This window comes from Acinonyx jubatus, chromosome C1 (genome assembly GCF_027475565.1).
Source record: "Acinonyx jubatus isolate Ajub_Pintada_27869175 chromosome C1, VMU_Ajub_asm_v1.0, whole genome shotgun sequence".
Classification (NCBI taxonomy): Eukaryota; Metazoa; Chordata; class Mammalia; order Carnivora; family Felidae; genus Acinonyx; species Acinonyx jubatus.
In genome coordinates, this window is record NC_069381.1 from 90,164,503 (window position 1) to 90,183,753 (window position 19,251).

At 40.7% G+C, this 19,251-nt stretch overlaps 1 protein-coding gene across 6 annotated transcripts in view; it reads left to right on the forward strand.

The window, feature by feature from the left end:
• The window catches only part of NTNG1 (netrin G1), a 334,602-nt gene extending 324,889 nt beyond the window's left edge, over window positions 1–9,713 (forward strand). For all 6 annotated transcript variants that reach the window (XM_027058454.2, XM_027058458.2, XM_027058459.2 and 3 more), the window contains one exon: window positions 7,902–9,713. In XM_027058454.2, coding sequence (XP_026914255.1) covers window positions 7,902–8,131 — 230 coding nt within the window. In that variant the 3' untranslated portion in view covers window positions 8,132–9,713. The remainder of the gene's footprint in view (window positions 1–7,901) is intronic.
• Window positions 9,714–19,251: the final 9,538 nt, after the last annotated feature.

The following is a 19,251-nucleotide window of genomic DNA, read 5'->3' on the forward strand; positions in this document are numbered from 1 at the left end:
CTGGCTCCCGCTATGTGCCCATCGTCGAGAACAGTGACTGGTGGGATGATGGATGAATGGATGGATGGATGGATGGATGGATGGATGGATAGATGGTTGGATGGATGTGTGGATGGATGGATGGATGGATGGATGGATGGATAGATGTCACTAAGTGGCTTCATGATATGTCCAAAGCCTCACAACATAATGATGGCTAGTCAGAACCAAAACTCATGTTTCATGCCTCTTAATGTTTTCTCCACCATACATGCACCAGTCATAGCCAGACACAAGTGAGAAGAGATGGAGGGAAATGCAGTTAGAGTACCCAGAATTCAAAAAAAAGCCCATTAGACCATGGTCTGCAAAGTTTTTTCTATACCCCAGGAGCTAACCTGTAGGTTCAGTTTTATAGCTCCCAGCTCACAAGTTAGTATAACAGCCACCAAGGCTGAATAAATGGGTCATAATCATAGCTCTTCATCTCCCTGCCACAAAATCTCAAATGTCTAAATCAGAATTGAATGTTTCACACATGCCTTTGTTATTAGCCTGTTTGGTAGAGGTTATTCACTCTTTGACGTTTCTTTGAAAAGGACGGGAACAATTTGGAACATCTTTCCCTCGGCAATCCTGGGCTTGTTTCAGGTGGTGAAGGTAGAGGTCACTTTATTAATACAGCCATCAAGGAAGGCTGTCATGGCAACACATTGCATCGATCCCTTGATGTGCCTGAGACAAAGCCAAAAAGAGAAACTTTCAAGTCTATAAATACAGACCCAGCATTGCTCAAGCATAGCAACTCACTGACAGGGTGAACCTAAATGTATAGCTTTGAACAAGACCCAAACAGAGAAAAGAAAACTTCCCTTTTGTAATGTAATGGATCATCATGACCATAACGGGTATAAGTGACCCTTCAGGTCAGAAAAGAAAAGAAGACTAGAGCAAGCAGCAGCATTAAGTTCTGGCTGGTGCCCATTTTGAGCATAGGGATCCTTCTCTATGTCTGGTTTTCCATTCCTTCCAGAAAGGACTAATAGAGGGAAAAGGAATCAAACTCTCATAATGCACATTTTGACAAGAGATTGCAGTTTGGGAGTAGGAAATGTGTATGACAAGGAACCTACAAGAAAGTTAAAGAATTGAATAATTTGGGGGTGCCTGGGTGGCTCAGTCAGTTAAGCATCCAACTTTGGCTCAGGTCATTATCTCGCGGTTTGTGAGTTTGAGCCCTGCATTGCTTTCTGCTGTCAGCACAGAGCCCAATTCAGATCCTCTGCCTGCCCCTCTCTCTCCACCCCTCCCCTGCCCCCTCTCTCTCTCTCAAAAAAAAAAAAAACAAAACTTAAAAAAAATTGAATAGTTAACTACATCCCTGTGGCTCATTATTCAAGCTAGAAAAAAAATAAGTAGCGAAAAAGGGAGGAAGAAATGCTGCGCATTCCTGTTTTTTCACTTTGAAAATTCTGAGTGTTTTTAGAAACTCATAGCAATTGTGGAAGCCTATTTATTTACCATTGTAGCTTGCTTACTGAAGCTGTGATCAGAGCTATTATAACACCTTGCCAACCACAAACTTTCCACCAGGATTCCACACTTCATCTTCTAGCCGTGTAACTGTTCGGGTCTAACATTAATACTGTAACCTTTCTATCAAGGGCCACAGATCATTTGGGTCACTCTACTTGAAAGCATTCCTGATATTGAAATGTCAGGGGGTTATAGATGATATGGTGTGATATTGGACACCCATACATGAATTATTTTTATCAATTGTAAAATTATCCTTCAGAATATGGCCAAACTATTAACAAAGAAGGATTAGCTTATCCAGTATCTAAGGATATCATAATAAAAGGTATCATAATAAAAACAATGGTGTCTAGCAAATAGCAATTTTCATCCAATACTGGATCAAGTGTTGGAAAAGGGACTGAAAAACAAACCTTCCCTGTTTACCGAGGTCACACACTCTTAGATTATCAATAGCAGTAAGGAAAAAATCAGAACATGTTTAATGTAAATACTTCCCAAAATAAGGTCAGAGTTTTTCGTTTGAGACAAATCCATACAGAAGGGCACCAAGTAAAGGAAGTGATAACTGCAAAAACTCCCCAGTTGGATTTTTAATCTGCAGTGACATGCCAGACAAGATGGCGATGATGACAGGACTGTAAATGGCTGTTCATCCTCATGCCAGTTCTATCAGCTGGTGGTGGATGCCTGAAACCTTATGTTGCAAGAAATCCGGAAGTGTGATGCAAGCGAGTGCCGTGGATAAGTAGCTATGTCTTCTCCATGGAGGAAGAGGAAATGGCAGCATATGCAGCATATTTGCTGTTCCCAAACCAGACCTCTGCTATTTTTGGTTATATTTTATGTCTGAGCTGATTGGTATTTGGGGCTCTCCTAGAATGTGGTAGAAGTCTAGAAGATGTGAGATTCGAGCCTGTCAACAAACACCTCAACCTAGGCGCAGTGTGGTCTGACAGCAGAACAGCCGACAATACAATATGAAGGTCAATACAAGTGACAACCTACTGAGGATTACAGAGGTGAATTATATTGTCTTGAGGAGCACAGGGTGCACACTGTACACCACCATTTACTGCGTTTCTCCTGAATGTTCTATTCTATGTAAAGAGCAGTAATATGCAAATCAAGAGACCTGATTTTAGCTCTAGTTCTTCCCTAAATTGCATTTGGTTTCCTCATCTAGAACTTGCCTAGTTTCTGGAGTCTCCTCAAGCTCTGATTTTACTGTTTCTAACAGGGCAAAGTAGAACAAATTACATGACAAGGCTGATTTTGGTTCCTCTCTCCTACTCTTTAATTATGAACAGTACTCAAGGGTCTGTCTTAGATCCCAAGCTTCTGTAATTACTCCCCTTCAAGGATAATCCACTCTTACATTTCAACTTCAAGTACTTATAGTTGCCTCTAACTCCCGAGCTGCACACCTACAAACTCGCAATCCTCTGTGACCTAGAATCACCAAGACATCTTCATTCTCATTTGCCCAGTATGTGTAAAGACAACTCCTCCTCATTGCCTGGCTGACACCCTCATTCAGAAATTCATCATGTTACCATCAGCGTTAATTGAAGAGAGATTCTTTGTTGTGGGGGCTGTCCTGTGCATTGAGGGATATTTAGCAGCCTCTCTGGCCTCTGTCCGGTAGCGGGCCCTGAGATGTGACAGCCAAACATCTGTAGACATCGTCAAGTGTCTGCAGGGAGACAATGTCATCCACTGTGGAAAACCACTGCTTTAGACTGACAACCAAAGACCTCGGTGAAATGTTAGTTCTTTAAATTTCTTCAATCCTTTTTTAAATTATTCTGAAATCCCTTCTTACCAGATTCAATCAAGAATCAAATGCTTATTTTTCAATTTCTTTCACCCAACTCAAAGTGCCCTTCCTCATACTCTGCCAGTCTGTTTATCCTTAGGCAGAGGCAACCACAGCAGGAAAACTTCTAGGCTTAATTTTATACCCTCATATGATCACTGCATTTTGTTGACATCTTTTCTTCTCAGAACGCTTCATGATCTTTCATTCTCTTCCTGTGGCCTAAATGCTGATATTCTTCAGTTTTCCAACTGGTGCCTTCATTTCTCCTTGCTGTGTATTCCACCAAGATCAGGTCTTGGTGATGACCACCATCACTCCTGCTCCAAACCTGTACCTCCTGAATGGTTAACTAATTTTTCCAACTAATAACAAGACCCCTGAAGAAGAGCCTACAGACCCCCCAGAGTCAATAGGTCCAAGAAAAGTGCATTTTCATCCCTGACCGAAGTCTTCCTCCAATCTACATTTCTTAATAAATTACATTATAATGCATCCAAATACTGAAAATTACCCATTTCAAATCACCTGTGTCCAAATCTTCCCCTTCTCTCTCCCCAGTGCTCTAACCAGACAAGCCCATTGTACTGAAGCATCTGGGTTGCATGGCTGGCTCCATGCAAAGGTCAGCCTCCAGTCTGTCCTTTCTCTAGCCAAGCCTCATCTGTCTATTTCCCCCTTAAAACCCCACCCTGGTCATAGGTCTTTGATGGCTCCCCATTGCCTGTTATTTCAACGCTGTGTTGTGTGTTATGTAGAGCTTACACAGTCATCAGGCCACAACCTACCTTTCCAGTCTCCATTTTCCCTTTGCACATCCAACATTCCAGCCACTGCAGTCCACTCACCATTCACTAGCGTGTCCCATGCATCTCTCACTCAGGCTCCTGTCAGGAAACTGAAACCACACTAGGCATTTTGACAGAGAGAATTTATCAAAGGAAATCATTAAACAGGTGTTTTGGAATTTAGAAATGAGAGCCCCTGAAGTCACTCAGAGATAGTAACTGTGTAAGCAGGGAGCAGCACCACTCCCAGGCAGAGGGCTTACAGGGAAGGGGATGGGTTATTAGAAACTAGAAGTACAGGGGGAGACCGTACAGACATGGAACCTGCATCTCTGAGGAGATGTAATGCCTGGCTGCTCCTAGTACCTCTGCAACATGGGCAAGGGCCCCTTGGAGCCGAGCTCAAACCTCTAGGGAAGGAATGCTGCTAGGTTGGTGCAGGGACCTTCTAAGGGTGAGATAAAGCTGGTTCTGAGTAAAGCTATGCACTGGGACCAAATGCTGCTATTGGGATGAAGGGCCATCGTGGGGCAACAATGTTAGGAAGAGCCATCAAATGGGAAAAGGGAAATCTCTTCACCTTCTCCAGTGCCTTTAGTGCCCCCTGTTGGTGGAAGCCAGGAGACAATTTGGAGAAGGAAGGGTGGGTTAGAGTTGAGAGACAATTGCTTAATAACCAGCACTCTGCACTTCCCTGTCTCCTTATCCATACTTATACAGCTTCCCCATCCATAATGCTCTTCCAACCAATATCTGCCTGGAGTGCACCATTGTTTAAATACAATCTCCTTTCTAATCTTCCCCCAAATAATTATTTCCACTAGCATTTTGCAAATATTTCCTTTCTAGTCTTCTTTGGTCTCACAGTTACTTGTGTATGTTCATTTTATTTGTTTTCTGCCAAACTGTGAACTTCTTTAGGGCAGGTAGAGTTACAACCATAGAATGGAGCAGGGTGCCTAGCACACAACAGATGTTGGCTGAGATGGATGGAATCAATAAAGGCATGTCAATGAAATTAATATTAGATCACTTCTTGTACATATTTTATCTTCCCAACCAGACTTGAACTCCATAAGAGCAGAGTTCACGCTTTATAATATTTTTTAAAAACTTTTTCATGGTGTTCAGTACAAGGCTTCGTATGCTGAAGAAGAGCTTGGTGATATTTGTTAACCACCTAGTTTATTCGTTAAGCATCACAAATTTGGTCCAAAAAGACATGAAGATGGAGGATAGATGTATGAAGAGCAGGTAAGATCTGTAGTTAGGTTTAGACGTGCTTCTAGCACATGACTCCAACAGAGTGCTGTTCATACGCTGAAGTTCTGTGTTTGTTGAATAGCACAATCGGGAGACTAAATGTAAAATGTCTTATAGTGAATTGTAAAGTGATGAAATATATTCTAGGTTTGATTTCTTTTCTGTTTACCTCTTACAGAAAAATAGATATCCCCAATTCACGGTATTATGAATCCTGGGTTACATCTCTTCCTTGCATATTTATTGAATTTCTCATACTTCCCAACATCAACTAGCAGATTATTTAAATGTAGGAAAGGTATTGAATCTGAACTTAATCACCAGCTTCTTGAAAAAAGAAAAAAAAAGAAATAAAGAAAGAAACCTCTGTTCAACTGATTTACATTCAAGTCCAAGAAGAAAAATAGCTTTTTTTTTTTAAGGGGAGCAATATTTAATTAACTATTGATTTCTTCTCAATTATTCAAGGCAAGCAATTATCGATATTGATGGAACAGATATTTCCCTACCTCCAGTGCCCAAATGAAAGGAAATATCCCATTCAGCAATCTGCTGCCGGGAACAAGAAATGCTGAGAATCTTTAACTTTAAATGGAAACAGTTATTTGGATCTGTTTATTCCATGTTGCCCCAATTAAACAGATATTTCCTGAAGTGTAAGCAAAACAAAATCCTGAAAACCTAGGTATGCTTCTCAAATTAACAACAACCATCTCTGACCATGGGTGTAACCATTCTACCCTTGTAGATTTTGCCTCACAGCCACAGATCTTGGCATTTTCTAAACCATGACACATAAAATACCATCATTTGGGTCTGATATTCAAGATTTCTACCACCCAATGAGAGGTAGCTTAAATAATCATTAGAACCCCTGAGACACTACCATGTATATCAATATTTTGAGCCTCAAGGATTTGGTAGGCCTTAATAGTCACTTCTGACATTTACAGACAGCAAATGTGGGTACATTTGAAAATTATACCAGTGAGTGATGCAGCTGCCTTAGAGGTTGCCAAAGAGTTACTGTGGAAGAAGGTAAAAGAAGGCCTTGTTTAGGGCACTTTGTTATGAACTCTGTGAGTGTCCGCTACCATCATTCCTCAGCTCATTTGCACACAGGGCATTAGCACATTTGTGTGTAAGAAGCTTCTTTTGAAGGTGATATGACTGCTGAACATGATTAATGGACAAGCAACATTCTCTATTGAATTACTACTTGGGAGGTTTTTTTTTTTTTAATACTTTGCACTTGATAGTAATATTAAGTGTGTGCGTGAGTGCGTGTGTGTGTGTGTGTGTGTGTCTGTGTGTGTCTGTGTTTAATTCACGTGGTACCCCTGGGGAAATTTGACCATGACATTTTTTAAAAATGAAAAATGTTATAATTTATAAAAATCTATTTTTTCTGCTCTGCCCCTACCCCCAACTCCAGAGTGGTTCTATATATTAAATGCTTAAGCAGCATATGTTGCTGGGAAGTGTTCTTGGCTCTTTTACTCTTTGTTATTATTTTAATTTCCCTGGGTCCTATTTAACATTCTGCTAAATCAGTGAAACCTTGATTATCTAAAAGAATAGGAGACATGGAATTAATGAGGATAACCAGAACTTTGAAATAAGTAATTATTAGAGATGAAAATTACATGACAGGGACCATGAATGAATTGCAGTATCTGGAATTGCTTGCTTGATTTATTCAAACGGATTCTATTAATTGATGGACAGAGTGAAATTTTGGTAATCAGGGTTTCATCACCGCATTTTTTACTATTGGGGGGAAATCAAGGTAACCTTGGACTCTACTTCCCATATTTACATGGCAATGAATATCCTAATAGGGCTGTCAGGGGTAAATATGACCGCTCGTCCTCCCTCTCCTCCCACAAAACCACTTTCTCTCTTCTGATCTGGCTGCCCGCCTGCCTGGAGCATGCTGCCTGTCCCCTGACCGGCCCCCTCTCCCCTGTCCCCAGACCGGCCCCCTCTCCCCTCGTGCTTCCCTGTTGGCTCGGTCTTCCTGCATGCAGCGGCTGGAATCACCTGCAGGGAAAATGGCCCACCCCTTAGAGGTTCTTGGTCATTTCAGCAATACTGCTTTGCATTTTAACTTCCATTCACCTGGCTTCAAAACTCTGCATTCTTGTACGGGGCACTCGCCCTTTAAAAACCCAGGAGGTCACAACAGGTCCCAGTTCTATGAAGAGAAGATACTGCCAAACCAGTATTACATTCCTTCATATTCGATAGCCTGAAATGGACAATGATACCATCCAGGATTGCAGCAAAAATCTATACGAAAAGGACAAATATGATCATTAAAAAAATAAAAAGGCAGCGAACTACATTCGTTTGGAAATTGGAGTCACATGCTTAGTTTGTGGAGGGGAGGGGGGAAGCACAAGATCGATAGAGATTTTTTTAAGCTGAAAAACACGATGTACTAGATGAACTTAAATTGATTCTGCTTCTCCTCCCCGCGCCCCGCCCCACCCCCACCCCTCGTTCTGCAGCGAATGTCTGCGACAACGAGCTCCTGCACTGCCAGAACGGAGGGACGTGCCACAACAACGTGCGCTGCCTGTGTCCGGCCGCGTACACGGGCATCCTGTGCGAGAAGCTGCGGTGCGAGGAGGCGGGCAGCTGCGGCTCAGACTCGGGCCAGGGGGCGCCCCCTCCCGGCTCCCCGGCGCTGCTGCTGCTGGCCGCGCTGCTGGGCACAGCCAGCCCCCTGCTGTTCTAGATGGGCCACCAGCCACCGGCCCGGGCGCGTGCCCGCCCGGGAGGGGGAGCCAACGCAACGCGAGCATTCGCTGCTAACATAGGAAACACACACTCAGACACCCCCACTCAAACACCGTGTACAAACTAAGAAGGCCTAACTGAACTAAGCCATATTTATCAGCCGTGGACAGCACATCCCGAGTCAAGACTGTTACTTTCTGACTCCAGAGGAGTTGGCAGCTGTTGATACCATCACCGCAAATCACATTGCCAGCTGCAGAGCATATTGCCCATCGGAAAGGCTGTGACAGCCCCTGAAACAGGAAGGACAACAAACAAATCAAGCAACCTAAAAACATTCGCTACTCTCCCGCGGGGTGCCCCAGCACCACTGGCCCGGTGTGTGGACCAACCAAATAGAAGCATTCTTTGCTGGCAGTGCACTGTGGGTATAAGGAAATCTGTTACAAGCTGCCATATTGGCCTGCTTCAGTCCCTGAACCCCTTCCAACCTGTGCTTTAGTGAACGTTGCTCTGTAACCCTTGTTGGTTGAAAGATTTCTTTGTCTGATGTTAGTAATGCACATGTGTAACAACCCCCTCCAAAAGCTCAAGCCAGTCATACCCCGTATATCTTAGCAGCACTGTTATCCCAGTGCAAGCACACATCCACTGTCCAAGAGTGGCTATAGGAAAAAAAAAAAGAAAAAAAAAAAAAAAAAAAAGAAAGTGTATCTATCCTTTTGTATTCAAATGAAGTTATTTTTCTTGAAATACTGTAATATGTAGATTTTTTGTATTCTTGCCAATTTGTGTTACCAGACAATCTGTTGATGTATCTAATTCGAATCAGCAAAGACTGACATTTTATTTTGTCCTCTTCGGTTCTGTTTTGTTTCATTGTGCAGAGATTTCTCTGTAAGGGCAACGAACGTGCTGGCATCAAAGAATATCAGTTTACATATAATAACAAGTGTAATAAGATTCCACCAAAGGACATTCTAAGTGTTTTCTTGTTGCTTTAACACTGGAAGATTTAAAGAATAAAAATTCCTGCGTAAATGATTTCAGGAATTTGTATTGCAATTTCTTAAGATGAACGGAGCAGCCAGCGAGCAGTTCCACACTCACTTTACTGGTTTCTCTGTGGACTGAATACATTCAGCTGATGAATTTAGTACCCAGGAAGATGGATTGATGTTCACTAGCTTGGACAACTTCTGCAAAACATGAGACTATTTCCACTTGGGAAAAAATTATAACAGCAAAAAAAAAAAAAAAAAAAAGTCTAAATGATTGCCAAGATTATGCCAAAGCCTGTTGGCAGAGTACTAAGAGACTTTGATTTTTTAAGTCATGCTATTTTCACAGATTGATGTGATCATGTGACTCTAGGGATGCTGATCTATGTATCTTTGCAAATACAGTGTTTACATGGAGTATCATGAGAGAAAACCTGGAGAACCAGGAAATTCGCAGGGAATTTGAGTGATTAGCAATTTGAATATATTCAGACTTAGTATTTAGAGGAAATATCAAAATATACAGCAGCAAGTAGACATGACTGCTGTTCCTGAGAATAAAGTTTGTTTTAAGTACCACCCGAGGTGTAATAAATTGTTTCTGCCTTTTATCAGGCCAATTACTGTGCAAGGCAGCAAGGGGAGGTGGGTGCGGGAGAACCCTCGCAAACTTTCACAGTGGCTCAAAGAGTGTGTGTTCCGTTCCAGGCACACTGTTGTCCTACAGGTTACAAGCGTGTTAGCAGCAGCATCTCCTGGAATCAAAAACAATTTTCAGCCCAAGCCAGAGTCTTAAGGACACCTGACTCGGCAGAGCAATAATCCATGATAGTGTTAGGTTGGAAGCCCGCTTCTGGTCTGAATTCTTTACCCTACCATGGGGCGGGGAGGGGGGTGTCTTCTGATAACCTGGGTAGAAACTAGATGAAGGAACATCATGTCTTACTGGTTTTGTTCCCAGAAAAGCCAATTCAAAAAAGGCAATAAAAGGTAAACAGGTAATGCCTGTGCTGCCTGCCACCCCATGTCTAGGTCGATTGAATGTTTGTTATTCAAACCAACAGTCTCTTTTGATGTAAGAAATAAGGAAAGATGGAAATAAATTAGAGCTCTGGCTTAGTGCCAGAAATTGGAGATTTACGTTAGAAGCATAAACAGCAAATTATATTTCAGACTCACCAAAGAATACACATGAAAATGCTGATAACATACAGAGTTTGTGATTACTTCTAATGAGGTGGATTCCTCATATTAAAATTGGAATTTAGGTTGTCTTATAGTTTATTAGCACAAACCAAAGGCAGACTGTGTTATTTCTAGCAACGATGCACTTTATCATTATCCACTCATGGCTTTGTCACAGTGCTCAGGAATCAGACTCCACACATTTCAATACATGGGACTCCAAATCTAATTCTAAAATTTAATGAAGGCTTGATCTAAATCAGTTCATCTGCATTTTATCTTTATGAGGCTATAAGAATCTAAATTGATGAGGAATATCTTGCGTTCCATGTATTTAGATATAGTTTTCTGAATTTCCTGAAGTGATGTGATCTGCTTTTAATAAAAATTCACTTTTAGGTATATAACAAATGGAAATGAAATGTTCTTTTTAATCTGGATTCTCAAGTTCTTCTAAAGGGTTTATTCCTTTGAAGAAACCCCAACTCAGTGGATTTTTATTCATCTGCTGCTTTCCAGCATTCTTGCCATGTGGGTTCCACCTGCAATATTATGCCTTTGAGAACAGGATTGGGGTGAAAAGTGGGTACTGAGTTGTTCACATACTTAAGGTCCCAATTCTTGCTTCCCCAACTTTCCCACAGAGTAAAAATATAATTCATTCCATCAACACCATTAATGAGCATAAAACTTCAACAAAATTTTTATCCAAATGCTCAGCTCTATAGAAAGGGTCACTATTTCTAGGACAGTAATTAGACTGCCCTGCTGTGATATGGAAGTGATTCGTTTCTGTCCCTGTACCAGTCTAGAGCATGTACTTGAGTCTCAGCAAAGAGGAGTCCATTCTGACTCTCCTCTCACTTCATCTCAGTAGCCAGGAACCTAGTATTCCCTTCCCCGATGGCCTCTACCCACTTAAAGGGCATGTATGCACTTCTTCTATGGGTCCAAACTTCCAAAGGCAAGCAGCACCATGACTGCATATCCCTGGACACAAGGGGTGGCCGACAGTGAATCTGTGTGGGTAGATAAGTGACTCAGTCCTAGGAGTGTACATGGGAGAATTCACACATGAGTGAGAAGAAGCCCCTTGCAGTGAAAACCAGAGCTCAGAAATGGAAGGAAAGGGTCTAAAACGTGGGAGAGAGAGAGACTAGGGCTGCCTCAGGGCCAGGGTCGGGTACAGAACCCTGAGCAGACTAAGGATTATAAATCTACAACTGGGTTTCCATTTCTTAGGAAAGCATTTGCATCAGTGTGGCAGATTGGAATGTATTTTAGTCAACACTGTGTTAGCTTAATGTATACCTTTTAAATATTTAGACATATGGCACATGGGCCTCTGTTGGTACTTTTGTCCTGGCCCCCACCTGGTGGCTCTACCTGGAGGTAAACACTGCACGAGATGCCCTTGCATTAAATCACTAAGTTGGCACAAATCACTCACCCAGGTAACAGAAAGGTACAGGTTGGAGAAGGCGTGGGCCACAGTTCAGCAGTTGCTGTCATGAATGCTCTCCCTCACCTTTTCTCAGACCTATGGACTTACTGGAATTATTAGAAGTTTGGATGGACTACGGGGCAGCTGTGGGGAACCCTAAAATCAGATCTTTTGTCCCATTGCCTTCCTTCTCCACCATCAATAACCCAGTATTGCTGGGATGTAAAGACCCCATATTCTGAAATAGGTGCTCTGCACTATGTGGGATATGGGTTGTTGTACTTCATCTGTTGTTAAAGACAAAAAAAAAAAAAAATACCTGTTCAACAGTTTCTTTGATCACAGGATTGCACATGTGGGAAATTTGGACTACATGTTCTATATATTTGTTACATAGGGGACTCTGTACCTTATGATCTGGGGCAATTTCAAGTTTCACCTTCAGAAATCTGAATTAGAATTCCTTCCCCACCATGTCCCTCCCAGTCTTCATCGGCAAGGATGGGAATGGTAGCAGCAATCAAGCTACATGTTAGCAAAATATGAAAAACCGGGTAAAAGTAGATTTTTTTTTTTTTTTGGAAATCCAATTGGACAGCCTTAGTAATATGTAAGAATGAAACATAGAGATAAGGAACACCCCCAGAATTTTGATCCAAATGTCTAGTTGTGAGCAATCTCTTCTGTGCCTCAGGGTATCAGGACTAGATTCTAATCCATTTTCTGTCTAAGAAATATCAAATGTTGATCTGGCACAAATATTCCTGTAATTCTTACCAGTTCCATAGAGAAGAGTTTTTCACTTTTAACTACATTTTCACTTGTTTTTACATTAAAAAGTAATTTTTCCCTTTAGTTACCTAAAACAGATGCCAATAAGCTCCCAGCATAAACTACACATAAACATAATATGATGTCAGAGAGAATTCAGAATGCCAACTATTGGGTTTTGAATTTTCACCAAAATCTTGGGAACATGGAGAACTTTTCATCTTCACAACACCTGGGAAGGTGTGACTCACATATTATCATCTTCATTTTGTTTCTGAAGAATCAAATATAAGAAATATAAGAAACAGATATATCCCTTGTATAAATCATATTATTGCATTTAGCTAGAAATGAGAAAACAATATCTGTGAAAAACTCATATTAATATTTTTTAAATGCAATTATTTAAGATAGATTACTGCAGAAAAATTCTGTTCCTAACACGTTTTTAGAGTAGGTCCTGAAAAAGCCTGTCAAGAAGACCTAAATGATTTTAAGGGCATCGTTTACAATGGTACAAGTTAAGCATCTAACAGATGCCAGAATCCCTCTTCTACCTTCTCCCGTCACCCAAGAGCTGTTTTTAATTGATGGATGAATTAAAATGGAGTAGTAGCATTTAAAATTATGTGATGTTTTTATTAACCTGAAATGATAGCTGGTAAAATGGGCCATTATTCCGTGAGACCTAATTATGTTAACACTGAAGATTCAGCTAGGCTGATTGAAGTGAACTGCAGAAAATTGGAAGTAAAAATAATACCCATTTTCTTAACACTGTCCCAGTTTTGCAGGGGCATCCCTTTTAACCATTATTTAATTAGCGAACCATGAATTGTATGTGGAAAAAAAAAAAAAACCCGCCTGGAAGAGAGAAAACATAATGGCTACCTCTCCTATATCTGTCTGAATAGACTGAAAATTCCTGTGTGGCAAGAATGTGTCAAGTTACGTTAAAGACATAATGTGCCATGCTGTGTATCCTCCAGCCGCCCTGCCCTGATATGACCACATTACAGCTTTACTCTTACAAGGAGCAGTCATTCTAATCTAACAAAAGAAGGAAAATGGCAGAAAATCACACACCTGAAGTCCTGTTAAGAATAGGTGATTCTCTTTGCCCCAGGCAAGGAAGAACATAATGTCATTTTTGTTCGTTTGTATTTGCGCTCTGAAGGGGGGCTGCTCCTGTGGGGGAATGACTTTCCCTCTGCCGGTGTGAAACACGCAAAAAAACATTCTCCAAGGAAATAGCATTTTGAAATTTACCAGTCGTGCCTACCCCATGAAGCCCTGAGTAATTGTTTTGGCTTTCATGGTGTGTGATAAACACCTACAGGCAGAGATTAGTGTCATCACTCTCTATCTCTTTTTGTCCCCGCTGGGGGGGCGGGGAATGGGTCCAAATATGGGAAGACTACATTTGCAAGAATCCTTTGGTCGGTTGATGCCTAATTATGAAGACCCCAGCTAAATATTTAGGTTTATTAAATTAATAGTGTGACAAGAATTGAAGCAGTTTTACAACCACTTAAACTCGTGTTTACATCCTGTGTAATTACAATTCATAATTGGGAAAGCAGTGAAATCGAAATGCATTCTGATCAATGGTTCTTTCTGCCACATAGACCCAGCAGCACACATTATAGCAAGGGACTCTTAAAAGTGAGACTTCTTTCTAGACTTCAAACCAGATTTGGGGAGGACAATGGAGGAATTCTGGCAGTAAAGTGCTTTAAATTACGTGTAAGATTATATGTATGTGTGTATGTATGTATATACACATATGTATGTATATACATATATATGTGTGCATACATATATTTTTTTTCTGGCAGAGGAGCTATTACACTCTTTTTTTTTTTTTTTTTTTTTTTTTTGAGAAAGAGACTGTGTGAGCAATGTGGGAGAGGCACAGAGGGAGAAAAAGAATCTTAAGCAGGCTCCACTCCCAGCACCGAGCCCACCATGGGGCTCAAGCTCATGACCCTGAGTGAGATCATGACCTGAGCCAAAATCAACAGTCAGACACTTAACCGACTGAGCCACCCAGGCACCCCACTCTATTTATTTTTTAATTTACAAAAGGCCTAAAAGTATAAGGATGACTGCTCCCAAACCTAAGATTGAGATTTACCCTATCTATGGAAGTTCTCTTTAAATTTGTTTTGTTTTGGTTTTTTTTAGTGTTTATTTTTGAGAGAGACAGAGACAGAATGTGAGTGGGGGAGGGGCAGAAAGAGGGAGACACAGGATCGGAAGCAGGTTCCAGGCTCTAAGCTGTCAGCACAGTCCTTGACAAGGGCTTGAACTCACAGAGTTCATGACCTGAGTGGTAGTCAGACGTTTAACTGACTGAGCCACCCAAGCAACCCACATCTTTGTTAATTAATTTGTAAAGGTGAACACTGAAGAGGTATTTTTTCATGGAGATAATAAGATTACAAATTTTATGTAGTATAATTATATGGTAAAAAAATTTTCCTAATAAATTAAGAAACTTCTGGAGGAGATATGTACAGGACATTTGTTATGGTACATTCATAATTTATAATTAAAATAAGTTATATAGAACTTTATTCTTTGAAATAAAGCAATAATTATCCAAATTTACAAATATTCTATATATACACAGGGAACTGAATTACAAAAATTTTTTGAATGGGGCTCCTGGGTGGCTCAGTCAGTTAGGCATCTGACGGACTCAGGGCTTGAACTCATAAACCAAACCTCGAGATCATGACCTGAGCTGAAGTTGAATGCTTAACCCACTGAGCCACCCAGGCTACTGGACCACCCAGGCACCCCTGGAAGTTCTCTTTAAATAGTAAATTGTTGGCAGGTGATGAGTGAAAATAACATGAAGGTATTTGAAAGCACATGTTTTCCAGAAATCAGCTCTTTATTCATTTCATACCGACCTTATCTCTCCTAAGCTGCTAAGGGCATCTGTATTCCCTTTTGTAGGTACCTATTTTAACATGTGCATGGTTGTTCTGGAAGCCAGGCAGGAAGTAAAAGTGAAAATGGCCCAGAGCAGGAGTGTAATGTCATGGACAAATGATCCAAGTGTCTTGGTAGCTTTTGTGTAGTGTTTTATGTAGTGTTTCTCATGGCAGCATGTAGACAAATGGAGATTCACATCCTCTGTATCTGCAGATGCGAGATCTTCTCTAGGGTTTGAAGGATATTGGTGGCTCCATAAAGAGCCACTAAATAAAGCTCTTGGGAGAATCTCTGTTCCTAAGTAATTTAAGTACTTGCATTAAAATATTTATCATAGGTGCCTGGGTGGCTCAGTTGGTTAAGCGTCTGACTCTTGATTTTGGCTCAGGTCATGATTTCACAGCTTGTGAGATCAAGCCCTGTGTCAGGCTCTGTGCTGACAACTCAGAGCCTTCTTGGGATTCTCCCTCTCCCTCTTTCTCTGCCCCTCCCCAGCTTTCTCTCTCTCTCTCTCTCTCTCTCCCTCTCTCTGTCTCTCTTGTGCGTGTGCATGGAAGCATGTGTTTAAAATTTTAAAAATTAAACAATTAAAAAAATGTTTATAATAAAGGCCCTATACTGCATATTCAGTTCCAATTAAATGATAACTAAACTCCGCCAATTGGACACATACCATTTTTCATTTGATCTGAATATGTGCATATTTCCATGTAAATTTTCACGTTAATGCACACAACATATTAGCATTTAAAATCACATTATGACTACCCCTCATTAAAGGCAGATAGCACTGGGTTAATTTGAGACTCGCCTATTATAGGATGTTACCACATAGATTTAAATCCCTCCCCATTAGTCAGATTCCATCACCTAAAATACTCTTAACACTCTGAAAAAGTCTGACATGATGTGGGTTCTGATTCTGTTCTCAGGGATGTGCAAAGCACAACCCACCCTGATTTCTCTATTGCAGACATTTTGCTGGAATGGGCTCAAACTTTTTCTTTTCCATACTTGTCCTAACATTTTGAAAAATAAAGTACATGTGACACCAGAACACATTTGGATTGAATGGCATGAAACCATTTTCCTTTTGTCTGGTTTGTTTTATGTTTATGGTTATTCTAGTTTACAAGCATTACATCAGAAGCAAAGGTCTTTCTAAGTGTCTCTATGGTTCTTTAAGTTGTGGGCATTATTCTGACTCTTCAGGGCACTGATTTTCATTCCCACCCTGTCCTCTGGACCAGCACTATCTAAATCAGTAGCCACTAGCCTCCAATGGCTATTGAGGACTTGAATGTGGTTAGTCGAAACTGACGCCCTGTGAATGTAAGATACTCCCTGGATTTCAAAGTCTTAGTACAAAATAAATGAGAAAAGAATGTGAATTCTCTCTTTTAATAATTTTCATATTGATTACATGTTGGAATGATAATATTTTGGATATACTGGGTGAAATAAAATATATTATTAGAATTTATTTTAACTGTATCTTTTTGCTCTTCTAATGTGGCTACCAGAGATTTTTAAATTACATATGTGGCTCATGTCATATTTCTATTGGACAGCGATGCCCTAGACACCTAATTTTCCCATCTCTAAAATGGGGTTCATGAAATTCATTCTCCAGAGTTAATGTGAAAATAAACATGAGCTAACGAACATGAAATTACTTGATAAATTGTAAAGTATAGGAAGATGACTGTGCTGATGAATCTGATGGTGACAATCTTGATGTTTTCAAGCTCCAGTTCCACATTTCCAGATTTTTCTGGAAAATTTTCAGCCAAAGGTCTTACCAAGTCTTTCTCTAAAAGCACTCTGGAACAACGAATGCTAGGCTTTTAAAGGTTTATTTATTTATTTAAATTTTTTCATGTTTATTTATTTTTGAGAGGGAGAGAGAGAGCACACATGCAAGCAAGGCAGGGGGGCAGACAGAGAGAGAGAGAGATGCAGAATTTGAAGCAGGCTCCAGGTTCTAAGCTGTCAGCACAGAGCCCAACATGGCTCTTGAACTCACAAGATCATGACCTGAGCCAAAGTCGGAAGCTTAACCAACTGAGCCACCCAGGCACCCCTAGGCTTCTAGAGTTTTAAACGAGTCATGTAGCCTGAACGTGGATCTTACATTAGCAGCAGCATCAACAAGAATACTAATGGTGATGAAAAATAATAGTACTAGCAACAACACAGCAAGTCTTCACTGAAAGCCTGGAGCTAGATGCAGTGGTAAGTGTTTTTACCATCTTTATTCTAAATAATACACCACATTTCTATTAACGCAGCTTACGAGCATATTGTTGACCCACATTTTTCTTTCTGTACATTTAATTGCTTCTGTTAAGCCGTGTATGCATACAACGAATGGAAGATGGCAAAGTGTGGCAATCCAATGGACAAAGGCCAAATGTGAGTCTATAATGTGCACATAGGCTGCATAATAGAGATACAGCATTATAATGGGAAGGGTGTTAGGATTTCTATTGTTAGAAGGGTTAAACCTTTCATTACTTTAAATTTTACCTGCTTAAACAATTATTTTCATGAGATAGCACCTCCATGATCCCTCCATTCAACAATCTTTCAAAATAAACTGCTCACTCCACAGCCTCAGACTGAAAAGACACCTTCATGTTTTCCCCGTGCATTTCTCCAGTGCACAAGACCTGAAAATGCCCTGCCCATTATCATCTTCTTGACTTTAGTTAGGTCTTTTTAAAAATCTGGAGTACCTTTAAACATTCTTCACCCATGAAAATCCTACCCCAAGTCAAGCTCCACCTCTCCAAGAAATCTTGGCAAATTATCCCCACAGCTTCTAGGGGTCTGATTCATCACTTAGCTCTTGCTATATGTGATTTATACCATGACTTACTTGTTATCTCTCCTAGTAGATTATCATTGTTAAGACTAACATTGGATACACACACACACACACACACACACAAAGACTTTCTGTAGAATAGTGTTCCATACATTCATTCACAAATGTTTGTTGGGCACCTATTATATACCAGGTACTGATCTAAATGACTGAAACAACAGGGTTTAATATAAGTTTGAGTGTGTGGCCCTCACATTATATTTAAATAAAGCAATTCAAGTAAACTATTCTGTGAAATAATATAAATAAGAACTAAAGCAAACTGAATTCCCAAAGAGAAAATGTTGTCTACGTTTAAGAGTTGCAGATTGAATCTCCTTTTTAAAACATTAGGGGAAGGGGTGCCTGGGTGGCTCAGTCGGTTAAGTGTCCGACCTCGGCTCAGGTAATGATCTCACTGTTCACGGGTGCAAGCCCCACATCAGGCTCTGTGCTGACAGCTCAGAACCGGGAACCTGCTTCGGATTCTGTATCTCCCTCTCTCTCTGCCCCTCCCCTGCTCACACTCTGTGCCTCACTCTCCCAAAAATAAATAAACATTTAAAAAATTAGTTTAAACATTAGAGGAGTACCCCCAATTAAAACTTGTGAGGTATGCTTCCTAAAAAGCAAGCAGTCTTTTACAGTGTGATCAATGTATCCTAATTTACCATTTACATTTTGAGACATTTCCTTGTCCTAAAATAGAAATACCTGTATTTCTCAATCTTTGTCACACATCGCCCTTGAATGAACTGTTCTCAGACTTGAACATGCATCAGAATCACCTTGAGGGCTTTGGTGAAGCAGTGTGGTGGAGCACACCCCTGGGGTTTCTGACTCCATAGGTCTGGCGTGAAGCCGGAGGGTACGATTGGTAACCAGTGCCCACATGAAGTTGA